Genomic DNA, 26867 nt, shown 5'->3' with positions numbered 1-26867 from the left:
AATATTTGTCCTTTTGTGACTGACTTATTTCACTCAGCATAATGTCCTCCAAGTTCATCCACGTTATGCGGTGTTTTGCAGATTCTACGTTATTCTTTAGCTTTGCATAGTATTCCATTGTGTGTATGTACCATAGTTTGGTTATCCATTCCTCAGTTGTTGGACATCTAGGTTGTTTACATGTTTTGGCTATTGTAAATAGTGCTGTGATGAACATCGGTGTGCATATATCTGTTCTTGTTATGGCTCTCACTTCTTTAGGGTATATACCTAGTAATGGGATGGCTGGGTCAAATGGTATTTGTATTTCCAGATAGTTGGTATTTTTAGGGGCACGATCATAATTGTCATACAACTTTGCTTAGTAAGGAGGGGAGTGAAGCCAGGAGATAAAGGTCATTGGCTTTACTTCATCTATGTCACTATCATTAAGGTCAGCTCTACTTTAAGGAGTTGTATTTTTAGTGACTTCCAACCTGAGAGGCTTATCTTCCAGCACTGTGTTGGACATATTCTGTTGCTATCCCTAATATTTTCATTGGCTAATTTTCAGAAGGATATCTTTTTGTTGATAGTCTATTCTTGTCTGGAAGCTCCGTTGAAATCTGTCCTCCCTGTCCACTGGTGGCCTTTCAGTGTCATAGCAACACACAGGCCACTACAGCATGAGAAACTGACAGACGGATGGTAATAGGTAGGTTAGTGAACTGCCATTTCTTTGGCAGCTGCCTAAATGTCAGTATACTTGGGTCTTTTCTCTTGGTCTGGTCAGTTTCTCTGGAAATGAATCTTGCAGTTTCCCTAGAAATAAATTTCTTGCCTGGGGTGTATCTATGCCTGGCTATTTCAATTTTAGGAGGAGGATGAGAGTCAGAGATGAGGTTCTCACTGTTCTGTATATATTTTTATTGTTAGTTGCCTTCAAGTAGACTCCAACTCACGGCAACCTTATGTTTAACAGAAAAAAAAGTTGTCTGATTCTGCACTATCTTCATGAGTATGTTTGAATCAATTTTTGTAGCTATTGGGTCATTTCCTCTCATAGAGATTTTCCCTGTTTTCACTGACCCTCTAATTTGCCAAATGTGATGTCCGTTTCTAGCGACTGGTCTTTCCTGATGATGTGTGCAAAGTAAGTGAGCAGTTGTAGTCTCACCATCCTTGTTTCCAAGGAGCATTCAGGTTGCATTTCTTCTAGGACTGAATTGATAGTTCTTCTGAAAGTCCACAGTATATCAGTATACCAATACAACATGCACTTACATAAGTTTTCCTTGCTGGGTTTTACTCTCCACCACATCTGGTGCCTGAGTGTGGAGGTTCTCCAGTTCATTTTTCCCTCCCCACCCAGTAATCCATTTCCTGTTTTGGGGAATGGGCATGGTGTATGGGGGGTAGTCATCTGGCTAAGTGGGGTTGGAAAGGGTATTTGAGGGCCCCAACACTGCATGTGAAAGGTCAATTTCTTTTCATTGTATCTAGTATGTACCTGTGGAGACTCTAGCTAGATAAATGAGCCAAAAACTAATTGAATGAAAGGCAATTCACTTAAATAGCCAACTCTTAATTTACCAAATAACTTTTGCTTAATTATTTTTATCATGTTTGTCTTCAAAAAAGCATTTTAAGGTAATATTTGAGTGCTCTAGTTCCTTTGCTGCTGCACCTAATCTGAGGGGCCAGAGGAAATGCAAAACCCAGAGGCATAAGAAGAATAAAACCAAAAACCCAAACCCACTGCCATGGAGTCAATTTTCACTCATAGTGACCCTTTACAACACAGAACTGCTCTATAGGGTTTCCAAGGTTGTAAATCTCTATGCAGGTAGACGGCCTCCTCTTTCTCTGGCAGAGCAGCTGATAGGTTCCAACTGCTTACCTTTTGGTTAGCAGCACTAGAGCGCCATATAAGAGGAATACATAATATTTAATTTTTCTCACCGCTTCAGTGATGGAAATGAGGTCATTAAATAGCTGTTTGAATTTAGAAAAAAGTCAGGCTTCCTGGGCCTCAGTCTTCCATATTCTAAACAAGGATTGTAATTATAATTGATAGCGAGTGAGGGTGCGTGTCTGTTTGTGTCTGCGCGCGTTTGGAAAGGCTGGCGTGAACAAATCTTTACAACCCTTAACATTAAATAGTATGACGTCACTTTACTAACAGCAACCAGTTCGCACGCGCATATTTAAAGAGCCGGCGTGCTCGAGACAGACTCTTAGCTCCGCCCAAATCCTTAGATCGCTCCGCCTGGTTTCCCAGAGACTGCTACGCTACGCCCTGTGGAACTCAAGTCACCAATCATCGCCCGCGTTTTCTTTGCCGTCATTGGCGCGTGCCCCGGTTTCAAAAATTCGGGGGGCGGACTCCTGGGATTGCGCATGCGTTAGTTTCCGCTTTCTTCACGTTGGTTCCGCGTCCTTTCAGTTCCTCACCTCAGCGTGGGTTGAGGTGTCTCTTGTCTGAGGGTAATCTGGTCTGTCAGCGAGGCCGCGATGGGCAAGACTGCTGGCTCTCTGGATCCCGGAGGCCGACCAGATCCGGTGCGGAGCTTCAATCGTTGGAAGAAGAAACACAGCCATAAGCAGAACCAAAAGAAGCAGCTGAGGAAGCAACTGAAGAAGCCGGAGTGGCAGATCGAACGCGAGGTTATTAGCCGCCTAATGCAAAATTATGAGAAGGTGAGGCGAGCACATGTTGGAGCTGGGGAGGGGGTGTAGGTCGGCATCCGTGTACCAGGTGGGCAGGGAGCCGGTGTAAGTTTCCCTGCAGCGGTGAGCGGCATAGGAGAGGGGATGGATTTGTCACTGGGGACCTATCCTGGGAGCATTCCGTTAGTCTACTGGGCTTGAGAATGGAGTGCGGTGGGAGGTGTCATCGGGGACCCTATTGAGGTCCCACGAATGATCACTTCCCAAGTCTCTGGACGTCCACGACACTCTTATGGTCATCCCACTGTTCTTGATAAAATCGTGGAAAGTCAGGGTTACTGAAGAGTAGGGATATTACTATTACTGCTACTAGTGATGTATTATAGCAATAATCATAACAATGTTATCAGTAATCATGGTTATAATGCTGCCTACGTTTTTAAACATTTGCCATGGGCTTTATATTACTTTGATTTGCCCTGAATTAATGTATCTATAGCCCCATATTACAGAAGTGGAAACTGAGGCTCTGAGACTATGAGTGTTGTCCCAAGCTCTCACACTTAGTAGGTGGTGTGCGATTGGAACCTAAACACATGGTTTTCTGATTTCAAGCCTTGCTCTTAACCATTATGCCAGACCGTCTCCAGCAATATCATCCATCGTCCTTCCTTTGCCCATCTCATTTTCTCCACTTGGTTCATATCCCGGTCCAAGAATTGGTGTAGGATAGCAGGACTACTGGTCTTTTCCTGGTAGACACTATCCACATTGCAGGTAATGTTTACAGATGAGTATCCCTGCAGTAAGGAGCTCTGGTGGTGCAATGGTTAAAGCATTCAGTTGCTAACCAAAAAACATTAGTAGCCCTGGAAACCTTAGGAGCAGTTCTACTCTATCCAATAGGGTTGCTATGAGTTGGAATCAACTCAATGGCAGTGGGTGGTTTTCTTTGGTTATTCCTCCAGTTAGCACTTGTGACCTGTTTCCCAGCTCAGGCTCCTTGGATCTGCCATTTCCTCCTGCTTCTCCTTCCCACTAAATGCCATGTCTGTTGGCCTTCACCCATCTCACTCATCCTTTCAGTGACTGCCCCCTTCTAGTGTAATGTAACCAGGAATTTAACATGGAATATTCATGGAATTAAACTCATCCCTTGTCCTGGCATACCTTTTCTTTAAATGACTCATATATTAATAGTAAGATTCCACACCAAATTAAACTCACTGCCCTCGAGTTGGCCTTGACTCATAGCGACCCCTCTTTGGGTTTCTGAGGTGGAATCACTACAGAAGTAGATTGCACAACCTTCCTTCTGAGTTTGGGAGTTTGTTTTGTGCTTTAGAGTCAAGATGCTAATGACTTCGATCCCAGTTCTTGCTAACCAGATTGGGCAAGTTACTTATTCTGTGTGCTTCCCCTTTCTTGTTTTTAAAGGAACATTAATAGTATCTGTCTTTTAAGTTGTTTTGGGCAGTTAAAAGTTTTCTGTATAATGCTTGGCATATAGTAATTATTCAATATGTTCAGGTCCCGTCTTCTCTTGCTTGGATCACTACAGTAGCTGGTGCTTACAAGAGGGCTCAGTAAACTTTTTTTCTGTCAAGATAGTAAATGTTTTCAGCTTTGCAGGTCATGAGGTTGGAACTGCAGTCCCTGGGTGGTGCAAACAGTAAAAGTGCTTGGCTGCTAAAGGAAGAGTTGGAATTGCAGTCCACCCAGAGGTACCTAGAAATCTGCTCTGTCAAAGTAGAACTGTGTTCCATGTGGTTTTTAATGGTTGGTTTTTCAGAAATGGATCACTGGGCCTTTCTTCTGAGGTGCCTCTGGGTGGACTCAAACCTCCAATCTTTTATTGTAGAGCCATGGTACACAGGTGGTATTTACTAACCTTACTGGTGAAATACTGAAAAATCTGATCCAGAAACATATTCTGAATTTCAGCAATTTGAGAGGTGCTTGTTAAGGCCTGGGAGCTCTTGTGATGTAGTGTATAAGGCATTTGACGGCTAACCAGAAGGCTGATGGTTCAAACCTACCATCCAGCCCTCGGAAGGAAGACTGAGCTGTCTACTTCTGTAGAGATGCTGTCTTGGAAACCCAAGGGGGATCGCTATGAGTGGAGACCGACTCAGCAGCAGTGAGTTTTTTTTTGTTTATTAAGGCCTAGGTTAAAAAAAAAAAAAGGAAAAACACAAAGCCTTTGTTCTTAGGGAGTTATCTGCTATAGCCATGGAGTCAGGATGATACAATTTGACAATGTTAAAATAGTATTTACAGTGATATGGTGTCAGAAAATCTGTACACTTGGAGAAAAACAAGGTTGGATTATATTGTACAATGACCCTTGTGTGCAGATGAATTAGGAAAACATGTTTCTTCTTTGCACTACCCTTCCTCCTTTGGTTGCAGCCTCAAGCCTGAGTGCGAACTGGATTTTTTTCCACATACTTCAGCCTTACCGGGTGCCTTTCGCAGTGCAAATGCTGTCCAGCAATATATATGGTAATCATGAGTGGGGCTAGTTCTTGAATGATGAGTTCGCCAGATGGAAAATATTGGCAAGGATGTTCTGGGTTGGAAGAGCAACATGAGGAAATTCAAAAAAGATGGATTTTTGACTGTTGGATCTGTCCCTGAATTGGCTTCAGATGAAGTTGGAGAAGAGGATTGAAGCTTTGGAGGCTGTGGTAGGCATAATAGTGGCCTCCTAGAAATGTCGGCAAAGAGCTCTGGTAGCACAGTGACTAAGGCATCTGACTACTAACCAGAAGGTTGGTGGTTCAAACCCACCAGCCGCTCCGCAGAAGCAAGACTGGGCAATCTACTTCTGTAAAGATTTACTACCTTGGAAACCCAGTGAGGGTAACTGTGAGTTGGAATTTACTCAATGGCAGGGCTTTGGTTTGATTTTTGCTTAGAGATGTCTGCATCCTGACTCCTGGAACCTGTGAATATGTTGTTATGTGGAGAATGGAATTGGCCATTTTTAATCAAGTAAACATGTGGTCTGCTATGCTGAAAATGACAAAGAGGAATAGTGTCAGATTCATTGTCAAAAAGAACATTTCAAGATCTATTCTAAACTACAATGCTGACAGTGAAAGGATAAAATCCATAGTCCTACAAGGAGGACCAGTTAATAAGACTATTCAAGTTATGTACCATCTGTTAAAGCCAAAGAAGAAACTGAAGATTTTTACCAACTGCTTACACATTTCAAATACCTTTTCAACAACATAAATGGTGACTATACATGTGGACCTCACCAGATAGAATATATAGGAATCAAATAGACTACATCTGTGGAAATAGATGATGGACAAGCTCAGTGTTATCAGTCAGAACAAGGCCAAGGGCCGACTATGGATTATACCATCAGTTACTCATATGCAAGTTCAGGTTGAAGCTGAAGACAAATAAAACAAGTCCATGAGAGCCAAATTACTACCTTGAGTATATACTACCTGAATTTAGAGACCATCTCAAGAATGGATTTGACGCATTGAACACTAATGACTGAAGACCAGACAAGTTGTGGGATGACATAAAGAATATCATACATGAAGAAAGCAAAAGGTCATTAGAAAACAGGAAAGAAAGAATTGACCAAAGTTATTGTTAGAAGAGAATCTGAAACTTGCTCTTGAATATAGAGTAGTTATAGCAAATAGAAGAAATGATGAAGTAAAAAAGCTGAACAGAAGATTTCAAAGAGTGGCTTGAGAAGACAAAGTAAAGTATTATAATGAAATGTAAAAAGACCTGCAAAAGGGAAGAATGTGCTTGACATTTCTCAAGCTGAAAGAACTGAAGAAAAAAGTCAAGCCTCAAGTTGCAATATTGAGGGATCTAAGGGCAAAAATAGGAGCTCTGGTGGTGTAGTGCCTAAGGCATTTGACTGCTAACCAGAAGGTTGGCAGTTCAAACCTACCAGCCATGCTGTGGAAGGAAGACTGGACAATCTACTTCTGTAAAGATTTACTCTCTGGAAACCCAATAGGGTCACTATGAGTCAGAATCAACTTGATGGCAGTGAGTTTAGCAAAAAATTGAATGATGCAGGGAACATCAAAAAAAGATAGAGGCAATACACAGTGTCAGTGTACCAAAAAGAGTTGGTCAGCATTCAGCCATTTCAGGAGGTAGCATGTGATCAAGAACCAATGGTATTGAAGGAGAAAGTCCTAGTTGCACTGAAGGCAGTGTCAAAAAACAAGGCTCTGTGAATTGATGGAATATGATTGAAATATTTCAACAAATGGGTGGAGTGCTGAAAGTGCTCATCTATGCCGAGAAATTTGGAAGACAGCTACCGAGCCAGCTAGAAGAGAGCCATGTTTGTGCCCATTCCAAAGACAATTTATTCAACATAATGTGAAAATTATTGAACAATATCATTGGCATCACATGCAAGTAAAATTTTGCTGAAGAGAATTAAAAAATGGTTGCCACAGTTCATCAACAGGGAACTGCCAGAAATTCAAGCCTGATTCTGAAGAGGATGTGGGAAGTGGGATATCATTGCTGATGTTAAATGGATCTTGGCTGAAAGCAGAGCATATCAGAAAGATGCTTACCTGTGTTTTATTTGTGATGCAAAGGCATTTGTCTACATGGATCATAACAGATTTTGGATAACATTGCAAAGAATGGGAATTCTGGAACAATAAATTGTGCTCATGTAGAACCTGTGCATAGACAAAGAGGCAGTCATTCGAACAGAACAGGGGATATTGTGTGTTTTAAATTCAGGAAAGGTGTGTGTCAGGGTTGTAACTGTTCTCCATACTTATTCAGTCTGTATTTTGAGCAAATAATCTGAGAAGCTGGACTGTGTGAGAAAGAGTATGGCATCAGGATTGGAAGAAGACTCATGAACAGTTTACAGTACACAGATTATACAACCTTGCTTGCTAAAAGTGAAGAAGACTTGGAGTACTTATTGATGAAGATCAAAGATTATTGGCGGTTCAAACCTATCAGCCATGCCGTGGAAGGAAGACTGGACAATCTACTTCTGTAAAGATTACTGCTCTGGAAACCCAATGGGGTCACTATGAGCCTTTAGTATGAATTATACCCCAACATAAATAAAACAGAATCCTTGTAATAGATCAGTGAGAAACATCATGGGGAAAAGATGGGCATTGTCAAGGATTTCATTTTACTTGAATCCACATCAATGCCCATGGAAGTAACAGTCCAGAAATCAAATGGTGCATTGCATTGGGCAAAGTGGCTGCAAAAGACCTCTATAAACAGTTTAAAAGGAAAGATGTGACTTTGAGGACTAAGGTGCTCAAGCCATGGTGTTTTTATTTGCCTCATATTCATGTGAAAACTGGGCAGTGAATAAGGAAGAAGAAAATTTTGATGCCTTTGAATTACGGTGTTGGTGAAAAATATTGAATATGTCATGGACTGCCATAAGAATGGACAAATATATTTTGGAAGAAGTACAACCAGAATGCTCCTTAGAAGGAAGAATGGTAAGACTCTGTCTCACATACTTTGTTATCATGAAGGACCAGTCTTTGGAGAAGGATATCATGCTTGGTAAAGTAGAGGATCAGTGAAAAAGAGGAAGACCCTCAAGGAGATGGACTGACACATGGCTACAATAATGGGCTGAAACATGACAATTGTGAGAATGGCACAGGACTGGGCAGTATTTTGTTCTGTTGCTCACAGAGCTGATATAAGTTGGAAACAATTGGACAGCACCTAAAAACTACAACAGCAACAATAACAATCAACTGACCTTAAAATAGGGAGAGTAGCTTGGATTTTGCAGGTGGGGCCAATGTAATCACAAGCATCTTTAAATGTGGAAGAGGAAAGCAGGAAAATCAGTGTCAGAGTGATAAAATGTGAGAGTCAACCAGTTGTTGCTGGGTTTGCAAATGGGAGGGGCTTGGGGGCCTTAAGCCAAGGAATGTGGGCAGCCTCTCTAGAAGCTGGAAAAGGCAAGAAAACAGATTCTTTCCCAGTGCACCCGTAACAGATGTAGCCCTTGATTATAGCCCATGAGACTCATTTCAAATTTCTGAACTTCAGAACTGTTAAGATAATAAATGTGTGTTTTAGGCCAATAAGTTTGTGACAGTTTTTTATAGCAATAGTAGGAAATTAATACAAAGGTCATGCTCAGAGACTCTTACCTGGAAATAGTGGCAAGTTTAGAAGGAATGTAGAGAATATATCTAAGCATAAAAGGTCTGGGGCTAAGGGACCAGATAGGAGATGACATAGTCTAGGTCTTGTATGCTTTGAGAAGCAGGTGTCAAGATGGATCAGGTGAATTGGAGAATTATTGAGGAAAATGCCTGTGAATGCTAAGGAATAGGGAGGAGGGAAAACCTTCAGAGCACAATGTGGAAGGATTTGGTTGGAAGTCTTAGACTGCAGCACAGTTCTAAGAATGCTTGGCCAGGTTGATGGGGAGCCCTCAAGCTGAGGTCTTGCTAGAGGAAACCCCCATCCTGCATGATGGGCTTGCAGCAGTACTACCATGCTCAGCCAGTGACTGGGAGCAACCCAGGGGAAGCATGGCCTCTGCTGTGGTATATCTACAGGAGTGACATTTTGTGCCCATCAGTGAACTCTTCCCTGTAGCAGATCTGAGTGACATATCACATAGGGGTATGAGTTAAAAAAAAAAAACCTCACTGCCATCGAGTCAATTCTGACTCATGGTGATCCCCTTTGGGTTTCCGAGGTGGTAAATCTTTATGGAAGTAGATTGCCCAGTCTTCCTTCTGCGGAGTGGCTGGTAGGTTTGAACCTCCAGCCTTCTGGTAAGTAGTCAAATGCCTTAAGCACTACAACAACAGAACTCCTTATGAGTTGAAAGGGCTGATGAAATGTTGGGGATTGAGACTTATTTGAAAAATGTTTTCATTATTGCTGAATGACTGAAGGGAGCTCTGGTGGTTTAGTGCCTAAGGCATTTGGCTGTTAACCAAACAGGCCAGCGACTCAAATCCACCAGCCACTCCCCGGAAGGAAGGTTGGGCAATCTACTTCCATAGTGATACCGCCTTGGAAACCCAAGGAGGGGTTGTTATGAGTCAGATACGACTTGACTGCAGTTTGTGCGTGTGTGTATGTGCACAAATGACTGAAACCCTGTGGCTCTGGGGTTGATTCATTTAGACGTTTTTTTGTAATTGGTAGTGCATTATAATCTTGATTCTTAATCAAAATTTGGTCTCATGTGATTTGAAGCAAATGGTTTTTCTTTTCTTGTTTGCAGTAGGTGGATTATTTTGTTTTAAATACGTTTTTCTTGTGCTTCCAGGATGTAAAGGCATTATTCATTTTTGTGAGAAATGGGTATTATGATAGAAAGGATTATAAAATATATAGGAGAATGGTTCAGTGATACCTACCCGATTCCTTCTCCCCCCTCCAACTTTTCCAGAAAGGTTTAGAGGTCTTTAGTAAGAGTTAAGGAGTCCTGGTGGCTCAACGACTAAGCACTTGGCTGCTAACTGAAAGAGCGACGGTTTGAACCCACCAGCCGCTCTATAGGAGAAAGACCCGGTGGATCTGCTCCTGTAAAAATTACAGCGTAGGAAACCCTGTAGGGGGCAGTTCTGCTCTGTCACATGGTGTCACTGTGAGTCAAAGTCAATTAATTTAACAGCAACAACTAATAAGTACCATTATGAAACATCTTTTATTTGAATTAATGGGAATGATAATACAGATTTTAGAGAGCGAGTGTGAGGATTAAAGAGAGAGGAGTGAACGGGATAGAGAGAAGATTGTTATTTTGTTAGAACTGCAGCCATCCTCTGATATTTTCCAGGATGGGGTTGACCATCTTTTTCTGTGAGGGACCAAGTAGTTATATTAGGTATTGCAGGCCCTATGATCTCTGTCACAACTACATATATAATTTCTAAATGAATGAGTATAGGCCCAGTAAAACTTTCTTTACAAAAAGTAGGCAGTGAATTGAATTTGGCCTCTGAACCATAGTATGCTGACTTCTCTTCTAGAGCATCACAAAAGTCGCGATTTCCTTTTGCATTCTAATCCCTATAAGAACAGCTTTTTAGCTGTTAATTGTCCAAGTACAAGGTGGGGGGGGGGGGGGGACGGACGACGACCCGCTCTTAATTTTAATGTCTGATTTGGGAGATTATCTTCTAATTGAAGTTCTTTGCTGGGACAGGATGTTATTTGAATGAACTATTCTCCTAGTGCTAATTCATTGATTCTGCCAGCTTTCCAGTATTATCTGGAATGATGTTAGGGATTCATACAATGTTTTCATATATTTGTGTTTTTAGTATTTGAGGGCATGGAGTAACCCTGCTGGGACTACATTAGGAACCTTGGGAAAGATGATGTGTGGATTGTAAAATGAAATACAAGCTGTTGTCCCTTTACTGCCTGGAGTGTAATTTGAATAAATGAACCTTACAAATGCAGCTTTCCTCTTTTGTGAATCATGAATAATTTGGCAGCATATTTCCAGAGTTGAGCAATAGTTTTTGCTTTCAGCATCTGCAATAAACTAATTCTCTTGAGCAGCCAGATGGAATTCAGAAAATTGGGTTTATGCTAATGAAGAACATCAGTAATGAACATTTGGATAATATAAAGTTAAAGGGCAAAATTATTGTGAAGTAATCTCTTTCCTTCAGAACACCGCAAATGAGTAGTTGTCAGGTTGGATTTCACACATCACTGCATTTATAGTGAACATTTCGAAAGGTTGTGCTAACAAGATATATTTATCTAACTAATTTCAATCTATTCTCTAAGATTTGTAAATAGAACCATTCTCATCATAGTCTGTGATTTGTAGTCATTTCCCCTTTTATTTGTTAAACTAATATCTTTTGAAGGATGATTTAAAAGTAAATTTTCTTCCTAAGATCGATGTAGTCATGCCTTACTGTGTTACTAACATCTTGGAGGTGAAGTGTGTTCAGGCAAGTTATATGTGCCCTCTTTGTGTGCGTGGAGGGCAAAGGGAGGAAGAAAGTGTTTTTTTTTTTTTTTAAACTAATTGAAAAGGTTACAAATTTTATAATTTTGATTTAAGATTACTTCCTCCTGGCCTATTTCAGGAGGAATGGTAGTTTTTAATTAGAAGTGATGAATGAATTCTGAGTTAACTTGCAGTACCAAGGATGAACTAGGCAGCACAGTTTAATGTTGAGAAATAGTTTTATTCTGAAACAAATGAATTATACAGTAGATTATTATTTTTTTTTGTATCTAACACAGCCTCTCTTTTCTCTATCCACCCCAGATAAATGTAAATGAAATTACAAGATTTTCAGATTTCCCTTTGTCCAAAAAAACATTGAAAGGTAGGTACATGATAATGCTGGGACATGTTATTGCATTTTTGATATAAGTAGAAGATGATTCAGTTTAACCTGAAATGTTATTTTGGCAAATTATTTTGGTATGATGGAAACCTCTGACAAGTAATATTAATAACTGAGTTTTACGAATTTGTCATTCTCTTCATTCTTTCTGAATAAGTTGAAGTATAGTAGTAAAAATACAAGATAGTTAGAACTTTTGAATAATTAAAATGAAGCATAATTGTTTTAATTAAAATAAGCAAGGAAACAAAAATGTGATACCTTTTTTGCAGGGCTTTTCCAAAGTATCATTCTCTTTCTTTCCATCTTACCAGGTTTGCAAGAAGCCCAGTACCGTTTGGTAACTGAGATACAGAAGCAGACCATTGGATTGGCTTTGCAGGGTAAAGATGTGCTTGGAGCTGCCAAAACTGGATCTGGCAAGACTTTGGCTTTCCTTGTTCCAGTAAGTATTTTACTCATATCAGGTCAGATCCTCCATTACTCAATTTTATAACCAGTGCTTTATAGCCCTTGACATAGGTGCAAATAAATGTGTAATGCGTTGTTTCATATTGGGCTTTCTGGGTAGAATGTGAGCCTTAGCAGGCAAGGGCCACACCTGTCTTGCTCTCTACTGTATTCCTCTGGTGCTAGCTTAGTACTTTGTACATGGTGAGCACTCAGTAACTTACTTAATATGTGAATTATTGTGCCTTGACACATCATTATATTCTTCTAATGTGGAGTGCTTCCAAGTGGCAGGTCAGAATAGTTCTACTTTTCAATAGGACAGATGGGGAGGGATGGTCTTGCCTTCACCCTGGCAAACCTGCCAGTTGCAGTTACAGTTGTCATTTGTGTAGGATAAAGCTGATAGTTCCAGTTTGACCCTCTGCTGAGAATTTGCATTTCCACCCCAGATATACTGAATCAGAATCTACAGTTTAACAGGATGCTCAGGTGATTCTTATGTACACTTTCTCAACAGGGGGCTGAGCTAGAAAATTGGTTGGAAGCCCAGGAAGTGTGCTCACTTTCAGGAGATTTGGTCATTGGTTGAGAATTTTCTGGAATATTGACAGCTGTCCTTGATAGCAGTAAAACAAGAGAGCCTCTTAGGAATTCACTTACATCTTAGTTATGCAGTTGATCTCCTAATTTTTGATTCTTACACAATAACTGGTGCAGAAAAATTACATTTTAGTTTTTCTTTCAAGTTTTTTTTCCCCTTCACAATTGTCTCTCCATTCTTAGAGAATCCAGTCACTAGATAACTGCAGTAGCTCCACAGAGAAAAGTTCATTGTAATGTGATTTCTGTTTAGAAAATGATGATGACAAATATTTCTGTTAAATTTATTTTAACTGTCGATGGGGGTGTACATTGCATTCTCCTGATGCTGTGGCTCTGCAGCTGCTGGACACCTGACATCTATTGTTTTCAGTCCACAAAGGTGCAGAGAGTGGTATTGGAAACCCAAAGGGGGTTGCTATGAGTCGGAATCAACTCCATGGCAGTGAGTTTTTTTTTTTTTTTTGATTTGAAGGAGCAAGGTTGAGGCTCAGAGATCAAAAAGATGACTTTTCTAAGATCTTATTGACTCTTAATTGCTGTCTGTTTTGAGGTGCTGGAAGCCTTATATCGTCTGCAGTGGACCTCAGCAGATGGACTGGGAGTTCTGATAATATCACCTACGAGAGAACTGGCCTATCAGACCTTTGAGGTTCTTCGAAAAGTAGGAAAGAATCATGACTTTTCAGCTGGTCTCATCATTGGTGGAAAGGTTTGTTCTTTTGTCCTAGTCCTCCTCCTTTCCCTCTACAACTTTTGTTGGAACACTGGCCATTGACAAGGAAGAAGTGGAGATTTCATCTAAACACATAGTCTGGCTCCCCAGACAGTGACTTGTGGGATGGTAGCATCTTAGTGTGGTCACTGTCATCTAGAGTCCAGGTTGTCAGTTTTGCAGGTCTAGAAAGTCTATTTTGTCAGAAAGTCTGGTAGTGATCAGGCTCTTTGAGACTAATGTACTCCAATCAGTCTGTACATAGATTTGTTATATATATTGGAAAAGATGCCATTTAAATATGTGGACTAATTCTTTTTGATAAATCCAAGAGGTTAAGTAATTCAGGGCATTGCTTGGCCAGCAGCAGAAGAAAGGAAGGTAGATAGTTTTGAGGAATGCTGATTTTAGGCTGTGGTTAAACCTGCTGCTCAACTTTTGCTCTGCCCTGTAGTATACCCGTGGTGCTTACATCTGCTAAAGCCTATTCTAGACTGTGAGGATAAACACTTCACTACTTGACTTTACATGTAAGTGTATATGTACACACACACAAAAAGAATAGCATCACAAATCCTCATGTACTCAAGTGTTTGTTATCTAGCAATATTCCATGGTTCTTGTTTCAAGGAGAGAATTGCTAACATGTGGAGAGCTCATTTGTTGTTTTTAGTCCACAGAGATGCAGAGAGTGGTGTCAGGGAGCCTGATCAATGCTCCTGGGCTCTGACCTACTAGAAAATGGAAGGAATTCCAGATGTTTAATCAGTTCTGGCAGATTTACTGGGAAATTGAGACTTGCAACATTCATTTAGTGATTTTTTTCTTGGTTTCAAAATCCTGGTTATGATTAAGAATCTAGAGGAACTCTGAGCTCTTTAGGTCTTTAGGAAGGACTATATATAGCCCAGAAATTTGGATGTGCTGTAGAAATAGAAGGGAGAAATTAGGCTCATTTCTGGTGTATCTAAACTGCTGTGATGAAAAGGCACATGCACTTTTTTTAAAGTCTGAGTGCTCAGAGTGATAAGTATTCTAAAGAAATAATTGTTTTCAGGATTTGAAACACGAAGCTGAGAGGATCAATAACATAAATATCCTAGTTTGCACACCTGGTCGGCTTCTTCAACACATGGATGAAACAATATGTTTTCATGCTACCAATCTCCAAATGTTAGGTGAGTTTAATGAATTTTTAATGAAAAACCTCACACTTAGGAGAGAGCCTTCACAAATTTTAATGATCAAAATGTTTAACTGGATAAATGTTATGGTTAAGAACAATCTAAGGAATAATGTGATTTTTAAAAAATTTTGGTTATTTGGGTTCTAAACAGAGAGTACAGCTAGATCTTTTTTTTCCCTCTTTCATCAAAATAGATATAAGTAATCTCATATATATGAAATGAGGCACTTAAGTGTTATGCACTGTTGAGAATTTTTTTCCCCCCGCTTGGCTACTAATCACCCGCCACTCCTAGGAAAGAAGGTTGAGCAATCTACTTCTGTAGTGACCACTTTGGAAACCCAAGGATGGATCGCTATGAGTTGAATCCAACTCGATGGCAGCGAGTTTGGTTTGGTTTTGGTTTTGCTAACCAAAAGGTTAGTGGTTTGGATCCATCTAGAGGCATCTTGAAAGACAGGCCTATGAGGTACTTCCAAAAACTCAACCACTGAAAACCAACCATATGCAGAACAGTTTTACTCTGACCTATGGAGGTCACCATGAGTTGGAATTGACCCAATGGAAATTGGTTTTTAAGGAATTACTTTCTTTTTTTAAGTAACACCCACCTATGCTAAGCTGAAAAGTCAAATAGGCATTTTTTTTGGGAACTTTTTCTTTTCTGCTTGGTGTTACTACCTAGTGTGTACTTTTAAGCAGTAACTTAGTATTTTATGGGAGCTCTGGTGGTGTAGTGTCTAAGGTATTTGACTACTAACTAAAAGGCTGGCAGTTCAGACCCAGCAGCCACTCCTTGGAAGGAAGACTGGGAAATCTGCTTCCGTAGAGATACCACCTCGGAAACCCAAGGAGGGGTCGCTATGAGAATAATTTAAATGTACAGAACAGTTACAATGATAATACAGAGTTCCCATATGCTCTACCCAGTTTTCCCTAGAGTTAATATTTTACATAACTGTGGTACCTTTGTCAAAACTAAAAGATTAACCTTGCCATGTTATTACAAATTGAATTTCAGAATTTTATTAGGATTTCATCAGTTTTTCCACTAATGATCTTTTTCTGTTTGAGGGTCAAACCACAATACCACGTTACATTTATCCTAATGCATATGTTAAATTTTATAGTTCAACTTGCGTTTTCCCTTTTTAGTTCTCGATGAAGCAGATAGAATCTTGGACATGGGCTTTGCTGATACTGTGAATGCTATTATTGAAAATCTGCCTAAGAAACGTCAGACTTTGCTTTTCTCAGCAACACAAACCAAATCTGTAAAAGACCTTGCGCGCTTGAGTTTGAAAAACCCTGAGTATGTCTGGGTTCATGAGAGAGCAAAATATAGGTATGCACTATTTGAAACCATGTTTGATGCAATGAAAACATCAAGATTCTCTTTTTTAGTTTAAGAATTTGATATTTTAAGTTACTATTACTTTTCCATTACATAAAACATCATTTCATGAATTTGTTATTATTAGATGTATAAGCATAGTAAATACATGAATTAAAATTACTCAAATTCTGAGTGTACCAGATATGAGAATATTCTGAAGCAGCACTTTCCAAAATGTAGTCTTGGGAATAAATACTACTTTTTCTAAAAAATGTTAATAGGTATTTTACCAGTCACCATTCTACCTTCTACCAGTTGAGGAAGGGTTATTCCCTAGGTAGATAAATAGCAAAGGTTTAGTTAAAACAAAAAATACTAGAGTTTAGTATGTTTTATGTATAATTTACATATTATGGAATGTATAAATTTTAAGTACATTTGCTGAATTTTGACAAATGTGTATACTTCTGTAGCCCAAATCCTTTCCTTTCAGAGGCAACTGTGGTTTCATGTGTATTTTTCATACATATTCTATAAGGGATTTTGAATGTGTTTTAGTCATGTGTTGAATTTATTTCCCAAGGGACAATAGAAAAGAGAAGTTAATTTTTGGAAGGTGGAGGATTTACTTGAGAGATGTGCTGTTGTTAAAAATTTAACAGTTGTTTTTTGTTTTTTGTCTGTATTTTCAAATTACCAATATGACTTATTTTTAATGCTTTTACCCCACTCAATTCTACAAGCACCCCTGCCACTTTGGAACAGAACTACATAGTTTGTGAGCTGCAGCAAAAAATAAGTGTGCTATATTCTTTTATGAGAAGCCATCTGAAGAAGAAGAGTATTGTATTTTTCTCCAGTTGTAAAGAGGTACTACTATATGTTTATTTTTCTTTCTGACCTTAATAATGTTGAATCATCCTTTTAAAAAAGCAGCTTTCAATTAGACAAATAGTGATTTTTCTAGTGTCTGAGAAATACCGTTAGATGAGGTGAGGGATCTGGAATTAATGAGATCCTGTCTTTGTTCTGAAAGAACCTATGGATGACTCTCTAAGCTCCCATCAGGGCAGAAACACTGTCTTTCCTTCAATATCATTAGCACCTACAATAATTCTTGGAACATAGTAGCTCTCATTGAATATTGATAGAATTAGCATATTAATGGCTGGGGTAAGCAAAGGCCTTTGTAATCTGATACCCTACTCTACTTTCCATCAGTACTGATTTGAATATGTCAGAGCAGTATATGCCATTCATTGTTGCCACTTACTTGTATGCCTTATACTTTTGTTTATGCTGATCTCTCTGTCTGGAATGACTTCCCTGCATTCATTCAGGCTAATTCTGGGTCGATGTTTAGTGTCTTTTAAGGCTAAACTGGAGTCCCTGGGTGGTGCAGATGGTTAATGTACTCACACGTGGCTGCCAACTTAAAGGCTGGAGGTTTGCATCCACTCAGAAGTACCTCAAAAAAGGCCTGGTGATCTCCTTCTGAAAAACCAACCATTGAAAACTCTATGACACATAGTTTTGCTTTGACACTCATAGGGTTCCCATGAGTGGAATTGACTTGAATGGTAACAGCTGGTGAGGCTAAGTTCAAATGTTATATCTGAAAGTCCTTTTCTGACATTTCCCAGTTTCCATTTTAGAATAAATTGATTCTTTCCTATCCTTCTATTCTCTTTTGCTTGTATCTTTAACTAACTTAGTCAGTAAACATTTCTTGAACACCGTCTTTGTGCTAGAAGATGGGAATTCAGAGATGTATAAGAAAACTTGATGTCTTTCTTCAAGGATAAAGGACCATGTTCGATTTTTGTGTGCTAGTTTTCCTGAAGTGTATTTTAGAATCCCTGGTGACACATAGTTGTTAGCATGTAGTAGATTGATTCTAGATTTATTGCTTGTGGAATAGCTTAGAATTGTAAATTTGTAGGTAGATTTTCTCCATCTTGTGAGACAGATTAAGTAGTGGTTTGTTTTTATTGTCAGAGTTCAGATTTTCCCTTTATCATTTTAACATGTAAAAGTGATTTCAGATTTTTTTTTAGGACCTGTTTTAGATTTTCAAAATGTTACATCTCCTAAAGGAGGGAGTTTTTTGATATCCAACAAAAAACCAAAAACCAAACCTGTTGCTGTTGAGTCAGTTTTGACTCATAGCAACCCTATAGGACAGAATAGAACTGTTTCCAAGGCTGTAGATCTTTTTGGAAGCAGACTGCCAAATCCCACGGAGTGGCTAGTGGATTTGAACCACAGGTCATTCGGTTAGCAGCCAAAGTTTTTTAACCACTGTGCCACCAGGGATCCTTTTTTTTTAATTTAAATTTTTATTGTGATTTGGGTGAAAGTTTACAGCAGTTTAATTTTCCATACAGCAGTTCACACACATTTTGTCTCATGACATTGACTGCAATTTCCCACCATGTAACAGTTCTCATTCCACTTCCTCCCCATAGTTACCTCTTCCCTGTGTCCTTTCCTCACATACACTCTTGCTCCCTGAGCTGTCTCCCTGTGCATACACTGCCCTTCTGTTCTCTCATGATTGATCTCTCCAAGGAGTGTATCTACCTGATGTAAATGTTCAGCCTATATGCTAGTCTTTTATTTGGCTGGAAGCCATAAGAGTAGGTTCGATTCCAGACCTGAAGGGCAGCTAGGGGCCATAATCTCAGGGATTTCACCAGGCTCTGTCAGACCAGCAAGCCTGGTATTTTTTTTTTTTTTTTTTTTTTAATAATTTTGAGTTTTGTTCCACATTGTTCTCCTGCTTCATACAGGCTCTCCTACACAGATCCTCCTCCAAGTGGTTGACAGTGGTAGCTGGGCACCATCTAGTTTCTCTGGTCTCATAGTTGATAGGCAGAGGATCACATGCTGTACTACTTGTTTGGACTAACTGTTTCCATGAGTCTTTGGTTTTCTTCATTCTTCTTTGCTCTGGATGAGGAGAGACCCATTGTTGCATCTAGATGGCTGCTTGCAAGCTTTTAAGATCCCAGTCGCTATTCACCAAAGTAGGATGTGGAATTGTGTTTTTCTTTTGTATTTTATGCCAATTGAGCTTCATGTTGCCTGGGACCATGGTATGGGATCCTTTTTTTTGGTATCTAGATCCTAGGAAATAATGTTGAGAATTTTCTGTTTGAAGTGTCTGCTTCATAATATTCTAATAGTCTACTTTTCCATTTCTTCTAGTGTATGAAGCCCTTGGTTTTATCTATGATAAACCCTTCTATATGTGCTCTATATCTCAGCCTCTTATTTGCCCAAGGTCTTTGCTAATGCCATTCTCTTCTTTTCTTTTTTTCCCTGCATCTTCTTTTCTATCATTTCTTACTTGCTAAAGAGGCAGGGAGAGCACATCTTCTGACCTTCTCTAACCCCACAAGAGGAAGATAGACTCACTGTCAGTAGCCCAAGGCCTATTCCTGTGAGGCCAGACATGTTGTGTCCCTCCAGCCCTTTCACCAACCATTCTTCTTGCCACGCCCTCCATCTCTTTGCTGGATTTGATAATTGGCTGCAGTGGCCACAGACAGCTTACAGTTTATGGGGTTTCTTAGGGAAGTAACAGACTACAATTCAAGTTCAGAAATGCACTCAGTCTCTTGCAGCTGGTAGTCTCTGTAGCATGTTGCTCTATCAGCAGCACATGTCTCTCATGTCTCTTGCATCTCTCAGCAGTGCACATCTCTCAGGAGCGTGTTTCTCTCAGTAGTGCGTCTTTCTCAGCCAGCAGTCAGAGAGACTCTTTTTGCCTCTAAGAGGGCTCCTTTTGAGCCTGGCAGAGTGGCCAAACTAACCAATCCCAACATCAGAATTCAATACATCTGAGATAGAGATAACTTCCCAGAAGATTGCTTCTTGCCACTCTCAACAGAAATACCCCAGGTGATAACTTTAACAATCAAGAGCTACTCAGTTGTTCGTGGCAAATTCCACCATAGAGTTTACAAAGACTTATGGCTAGAAAAGCCACACTATGCAATTTACTACACTGGATTACTATTGCCTGTATTAAGGATAAAAAACAAATCTCATGTCCCTTCACAATCATTGCTTCTTTTTTCTGCTCTCTTCTTAGCAGAAATCTTCCAAAGAATCATCTCTGCCAGCTGAATCACTTTCTCATTTTCTGTTTTCACCTTAGCCCTCCACCGAATTGGCCATTGTCAGGAGATGCACTTTGGCAGAATCAGTGGTCTTTATATTGTTTGGCTTCTCAGAAGTGTTCTAAACAGTTGTCCATTTCTTCCTTCTTGAAATACTACTTTAACTTCTGTTGTTCCACACTCACTCAACTGTTTTACCCATTTGCTTTCTGGCTGCTCTTTGTTCACCTCCTTTGCTGGATTCTCCTCCTTTTCTTCACTGCTACAGTTTGGAGTTCCTCAGAATGCTATACTCTTTTTCCCATCTGTGGTAACTCTTTAGGTAACCTCGTCAGTTACATGACTTTAAACTCCATCAATATACTGATAGCTTCCAAATACTGAGCTTCAGACTTGTGTATCCACCTGTCTACTGTATATTCCCAATTGAAGATCTAAAAGATATCTTAAATTTAACATAGAAAATGCGGTTTAAGATTTCCTAGTCTTAAATCTGTTCTTCTAACTCTTCATCTTAATAAATGACTGAATCCTCAATTCTTGTCTTTATCCAGTGTCAAATCTACCAGTAGATCTTTTTAGCTCTACTCTTTCTGTCCTATAGTGCAGTCTGAGCCACACTTACCTTTCTCTTGCCCACCTAATTGGTCTCATTTCTTCACTTTCTTACCTATAGTTCTTCCACATTAAGGCCAGAATGGTCTTTGAAAAATGGAAACAAGTATTTTACTTCCTTGCTTAAAACTCTCCAGTGACTTTTCATATAAATTAGAGTTACTTTAAAACTCCTTAGTTGAGCCTACACAACACAACACACTGCTGTTGAGTCGGCTCTGACTCATAGCGACCCCTCCTTGGGTTTCCGAGGCAGTATCACTACGGAAGTAGATTGCCCAACTTTGCTTTTGAGGAGTGGCTTGTGGGTCTGAGCCGCCAGCCCTCTGGTTAGCAGTCAAATGCCTTAGGCACTATGCTACCAGAGCTCCTTCGTTGAGCCTACGTGACCTTGTTTCTAATACATGACCTCACTCTTTAATACACCTCTTTTAGCTCAGCTAGTTAAAGAGCAGGAATTCAAAGTCAGTCTTGATTCAAGAGATGCAGATCAAAAGTTCTCATGGATTCAGTTTATATTCAGTTTCCATATATACTTTTTCTAAGATTGATTTGTCTGAAAGTGCATCTGTGGTCTGTGGGTTCTTCATTCTTACCTCTTTTGCAGTAGTCCTTCCTCCAGCTTTTTGAAAGAAGCATAAGCCCATGCATGCATCCCTAATCTCATTGGTACATTGTCTCAGGATAGAAAGCTTCTCTGGCACCAAAGTATTGCTTTTGAGAAAGTGAATGCCTCTAAGTATTGGATGGCAAGTCATTTTGTGATTTAAGTTGCTTTTCATTCATTACTTTGAACAAAATTGAAAAGAGACTTAATGGAGTTATTAGCTAGTAAGATTATTACATGTAGCTTAGTGATTTTTGGCACAATTACTTTGTTTAGAGTTAAGGTTCCTTCCAGTCCCCCTTGTCTGTATTTAGGTGAATTTTTTTTTTTTTTTTTAATGTGAGAAAATAAAAATTTGTGGGATCATGAAATAGAAAAATGAGTTTAAGGAAAAGAAAGTAAAATTTGTTTCTGTTAAAGATGTGTTTCTTCAAATAATTTTTAAATGGTGCTAGTAGGTTTCAAATTTCTCTGGTATTCAGAATCCATTGGATACATTTATAAGAGGTAAGTATTCTAAAATAGCAGTATTTCAACATGCCAGAAATTGACATTATTTTGCAGCCACTTAAATTTGGATAAATTTCAGTTATCAACTTAAAAATGCAAGGGGAACATATTTTCAAAAATTCTTGTAGAAAATATGCAGAAGAAAATTTGAAAACCACAACTCTAGACTGTATTTCCCTTTCTCTGTTCCATATTTATGCTTCTTAATTTTTATTTGCTGTTCATGTTTAAGCTTACTTTAATACTGCCATCTAGAAATATCAAAACTTTTTTTTTTTGCTAATGCGTAGGTTCAATATCTGTACCGAGCATTCTGCCGGCTACGTCCTGGGATTTCTATCCTTGCTCTCCATGGGCGACAGCAGCAGATGAGAAGAATGGAAGTTTATAATGAATTTGTTCACAAGAAAGCTGCAATACTCTTTGCTACTGATATTGCAGCCAGGGGGCTGGGTAAGAAAACATCTTGTGAAGAGATAATGCTATGATCATGAGAAATATAATTTGCTTATAAATAGGTGTTTTTCAGGAATTCAGATAGATTCAAGTAATTGGACTTTCTTCTCTTTCTCTTATTTTTGCATGAAAACATAAGTAAATTATTAGGAGAAATGATTAAGTATATTCCTTGGAGTTAGTGAAAATTTTTGTATCTTCACGTTTTTTGCATTTATTATTGTTTCATGATAGTAATTGCACTTTAGAATCCCGAGGAACCTACAGAATCATCAAAAGAAGATTAAAAATTTAAAGATACTAAAAAAAAAAAGGTTTTCTTCCATACTTAAATTTGTTTGATTTTATTTCTTTGAAAATTGGAAATTTGTGGGTAGGTGTTGAAACACATTTAGTGAGAAGCAGTGAAAGCTATCTTTTCACAAGCTTTTCTAATTTTTATTTTATGAACACTATGTTTAATGTATTTAAACTTTGCAAAAACTATTAAGATAATATTCTACAGCTAGTAGCTTTGTAGTGGGAAACGGTGGAAATAGAGGTGAAAACTAGTGATAAGAGTAAAGAATAGTAATTTGAATTTTTAGTCATTTTATTTTATGTTTAACTTTTATGGGAAAATTGAAACATACACCAAAGAGAATGTCTTAATGATCCTTCATATTCATATTATCCAGTTTCTACAATTACTATGTGCATAGTCTGCCTTCTCTGACCCTTCTTGAAGTATTTTAAAGTATTTTTCAGACATCATATCAGTTCATTGTTTAATACTTAAGTAACTTCAGTCATTTTTGATAAACGTGTGACTAGAGATAGCAGCCAGGTCGTCGTCGTTTGGTGCCATCAAGTTGGTTCCGACTCATAGCAACCCTTAGTACAACAGAATGAAACATTGCCTGGTGATGTGCCATCCTCACAGTCCTTGCTATACTTTAGCAGCCACTGTGTTAATTCATCTTGTTGAGGGTCTTCCCCTTTTTAGCTGACCCTCCACTTTATCAAGCATTATATCCTTCTCCACGGAATGGTCTCTTCTGACAACATGACCAGGTAGGTGAGATGAAGTTTTCTCATTCTTGCTTCGAAGGAGCATTCTGGCTGTTCTTATTCCAGGACATATTTGTTTGTTCCTGTGGCAGTCCATGTACTTTCAGTATTCTTCACCAGTACCACAACTCAAAAGCATCAACTCTTCTCCACTCTTTCTTGTTCTTTGTCCAGCTTTCACATGCATATGAGGTGATTGAAAATACCATCCATGGCTTGGGTTAGGTGCACCTTAGTCTTTGCTTTATAGTACTTTCAAGAGTTTTTTTGCAGCAGATCAGCCAGTGCAGTATGTCATCTGATTTCTTGACTGCATTTGATTTCTTGACTGCTGCTTCCAGTGGTGTTGATTATGGATCTGAATACTAAGAAATCCTTGACAACTTCAATCTTTTCTCCATTTATTGTGATACTGTTTATTGATCCAGTTGTGAGGATTTGCATAGCCAAGTACACATATTTAAAAAAGCCTTTTTGAACTATTTTCTCAGCCCTACAACTTAACCCCCTCACTTCCTCAATACTGTTTGATTGAATAATTTTGAAACATTTTAGTTATGCTTGTATCTATTTATATCACACTCTGATATTTGAACCTGAATAGTTCAGGTCAGTACAAGCAAATTTTGTACTTGTGCTTACCCCTTTGAAGGGTAAAAGTCTTTCATTTTAAATAATGAAATAATTAAAAACTGTTTATACCAGACACTCAGAATGAACAGATACTAATATTATATATTCTTTGGATGTTTTTAAATGAAAGAAAATACTAATAGATACAGGTGATCACTTTTATGCCCTGTACCATTTCATTCCTTCCTTCTGCATGCACATGCTGTCAGATATCTGGTGTGTATCCTTTTAACTGAAGGTTCTTCACCTCTAGTCCTGAGAGCCCATGAATTCAGAGGTCTGTAAATTAGGATAGGTCAGAGGTTTGAACCTACCAGTCCACAGGAGAGGGATGAAACAGTGCTTCCTACTATATCAGGGTTGCTGCTGAAGTAGGACCAAATGTCCCTGCGTGGTGCGCAGTCAGGCTAAGACAGTTTACACACTGAGTGATTAAGAGGACAGAAAATTATTTATTGCAAAGCGGCAATGCAAGGAGACACAGGAACCAGTACCCAAATCTGACACCCCGAAGAAGGTCGGGATACAGTTTTGTAAGTTTCAGGAGCAGAGGATTATACATATTCATAAAAACTTCAGGAATTTGGGTGTGAATTAACTGTGGATTGGCTGAGGCTTCCTTCGCCTTTATTTAAAGGGACAGTCAATTTTTAATGCAGTGTGCTTGCATTCCAGATGAGTAACATCGGCTTTCTGTCAGCTGATTGGGGTTTAGGCAGAGGGGAGAATGTCAATTCCCAGCAACTGTCTGTTTCATTGTGCATGTCTGCGGGCCAGAGTTAATTTTCAAGTTGTTTCCTGAAACACATTTCTAGTGGGAAAACATGGAGAGGATATGTGAATTGACCTTTTATTCTATTCAGTTCATAAGGAACTGAGTTATGTTTACTTATCTCCCTCCCACCAAGGTAAGGATATGGGACTGAGCTTTGAGCTTTGATTCATGAGGCATCTTGTCACCTATCTGTCTTAACCAGGGTGGGGGTGATAGTTGAGCTTTCATGCTAGTCAGTTCTTAAGGAACTGAGTTACCATGTTTACTTATATGCCTGAACCGAGGATGCAGGCTTGATTTTGATTCTACTCGACTTCATTATGAGTTGAAATCGACTTGATGTTAGAGGATTTTATAAGCTTGGATGGGAAAAAATTATGTATTTTCACTAACCTTTAACTGAAATTTAGCTTTTCTTCTTTCAAATAATTTATTTGATTTTGTTGTTGAGAATATACACAGGAAAACACACCAATTCAACAGTTTTTTTTTTTTTTTAATAATTTTGTCTACCTATGTAACAGTGTCGTCGTCCCCCACCCTCCCCGCCCAGTAACTAACAAAGAAAATTTCCTTCCCTATCTAAACCTTTCCTTGACTTTTTTTTTTTTTTTAATTGTGATTTTGGTGAAAATTTGCAGAGCAAATTCACTTCCCATACAGCAGTTCACATGTACTTTGTCTCATGACATTGACCACAATTTACCACAATGCAACAGCTCCCCTCCACTTCCTCCCCATAGTTGCCTCTTCCCTGTGTTCATCCTTCCATGCATTCGTGCCCCCTGAGCTGTCTTCCTGTGCATAAACAGCCCTTCTTTCTCCCATGATTGTTCTTTCCAAGGAGTTTATCTACCTCAGGTAAATGTTGAACTCATATGCCTGTCTTTTGTTTTTCTGGAAGCCACAGGTGTGGATTCACTTTCAGACCTGAAGGGTAGCTAGGGGCCATAGTCGCAGTGGTTCCATCAGGCTCTATCGGACCAGCAAACCTGGTCCCCCCCTTTTTTTTTCTCCAAATAATTTTGAGTTGTTCCACATTATTCTCCGACTCTATGCAGGATCTCCTGCAGAGATCCCCTTCCAAGTGGTCAACAATGGTAGCTGGGGACCATCTAGTTCTTCTGGTATCATAGTCGTATAGGCTGCAGATCAGATGGTGTACCAGTCGCTAGGGGTATTTCCATGAATTTTTGGTTTTCTTCATTCTTCTTGGCTCTGGACGAGGAGAGACCCATCGTTGCATCTAGATGGCAGCTTGCAAGCTTTTAAGATCCCAGTCGCTACTTGCCAAAGCAGGAGGTAGAACAATGTTTTGTGTAGTATATTATGCCAGTTGAGCTTGATGTCCCCTGTGACTATGGTCTCGAGCCCACAGGTTCAACTACTCAGTCCTTCTGAGTAGCTGGCTGTGACCAAGCAGTGACTACAACCTTGCCCCTTGTCAGCTCTATTATACACCTGAGAATTCAGATCATACACATAAACTTATAGGACCATTGTTTGCCTAGCTACCCTGTACATGTTCTTGGGTACACTCCCTGCTTCATAGACATACTTACTAGTTCAGCCTGTCCACCCATCTATCTATCCATATACCCATGTTTGCCTTTACTGACAATGCAGTACTGTATGTGCAAAAGGGTTCATCTTTGTTTGTACCTTCCATGTCCCTCTCTATGTCTTTCTTTTCCTCAGTGCCACCATATTGATCACTCACATTTGGTACATTGCCTTTCTCTTCATCCAAATCAATACTTATCTCTATCTATCTAACAGTGTTCCCTCCCCTCCCTCCC

The 26867-nt window shown here is 39.3% G+C and overlaps 1 protein-coding gene across 1 annotated transcript in view; it reads left to right on the top strand.

Annotated features, from left to right (window-relative positions):
• Nucleotides 1-2379: 2379 nt before the first annotated feature.
• Nucleotides 2380-26867, top strand: part of DDX10 (DEAD-box helicase 10) — a 381553-nt gene continuing 357065 nt past the window's right edge. Inside the window, 8 exon segments of the mRNA XM_007936575.2 lie at nt 2380-2679; nt 11924-11984; nt 12320-12450; nt 13612-13770; nt 14831-14951; nt 16115-16304; nt 17039-17165; nt 22445-22607. Of these exon segments, the coding sequence (XP_007934766.2) occupies nt 2380-2679; nt 11924-11984; nt 12320-12450; nt 13612-13770; nt 14831-14951; nt 16115-16304; nt 17039-17165; nt 22445-22607 (1252 nt within the window).

The sequence above is a fragment of the Orycteropus afer genome, unplaced genomic scaffold, assembly GCF_000298275.1.
Source record: "Orycteropus afer afer isolate SDZICR_OR568_19922 unplaced genomic scaffold, OryAfe1.0 scaffold00036, whole genome shotgun sequence".
Lineage (NCBI taxonomy): Eukaryota > Metazoa > Chordata > Mammalia > Tubulidentata > Orycteropodidae > Orycteropus > Orycteropus afer.
This window is presented reverse-complemented; position numbering and strand designations above follow the sequence as displayed.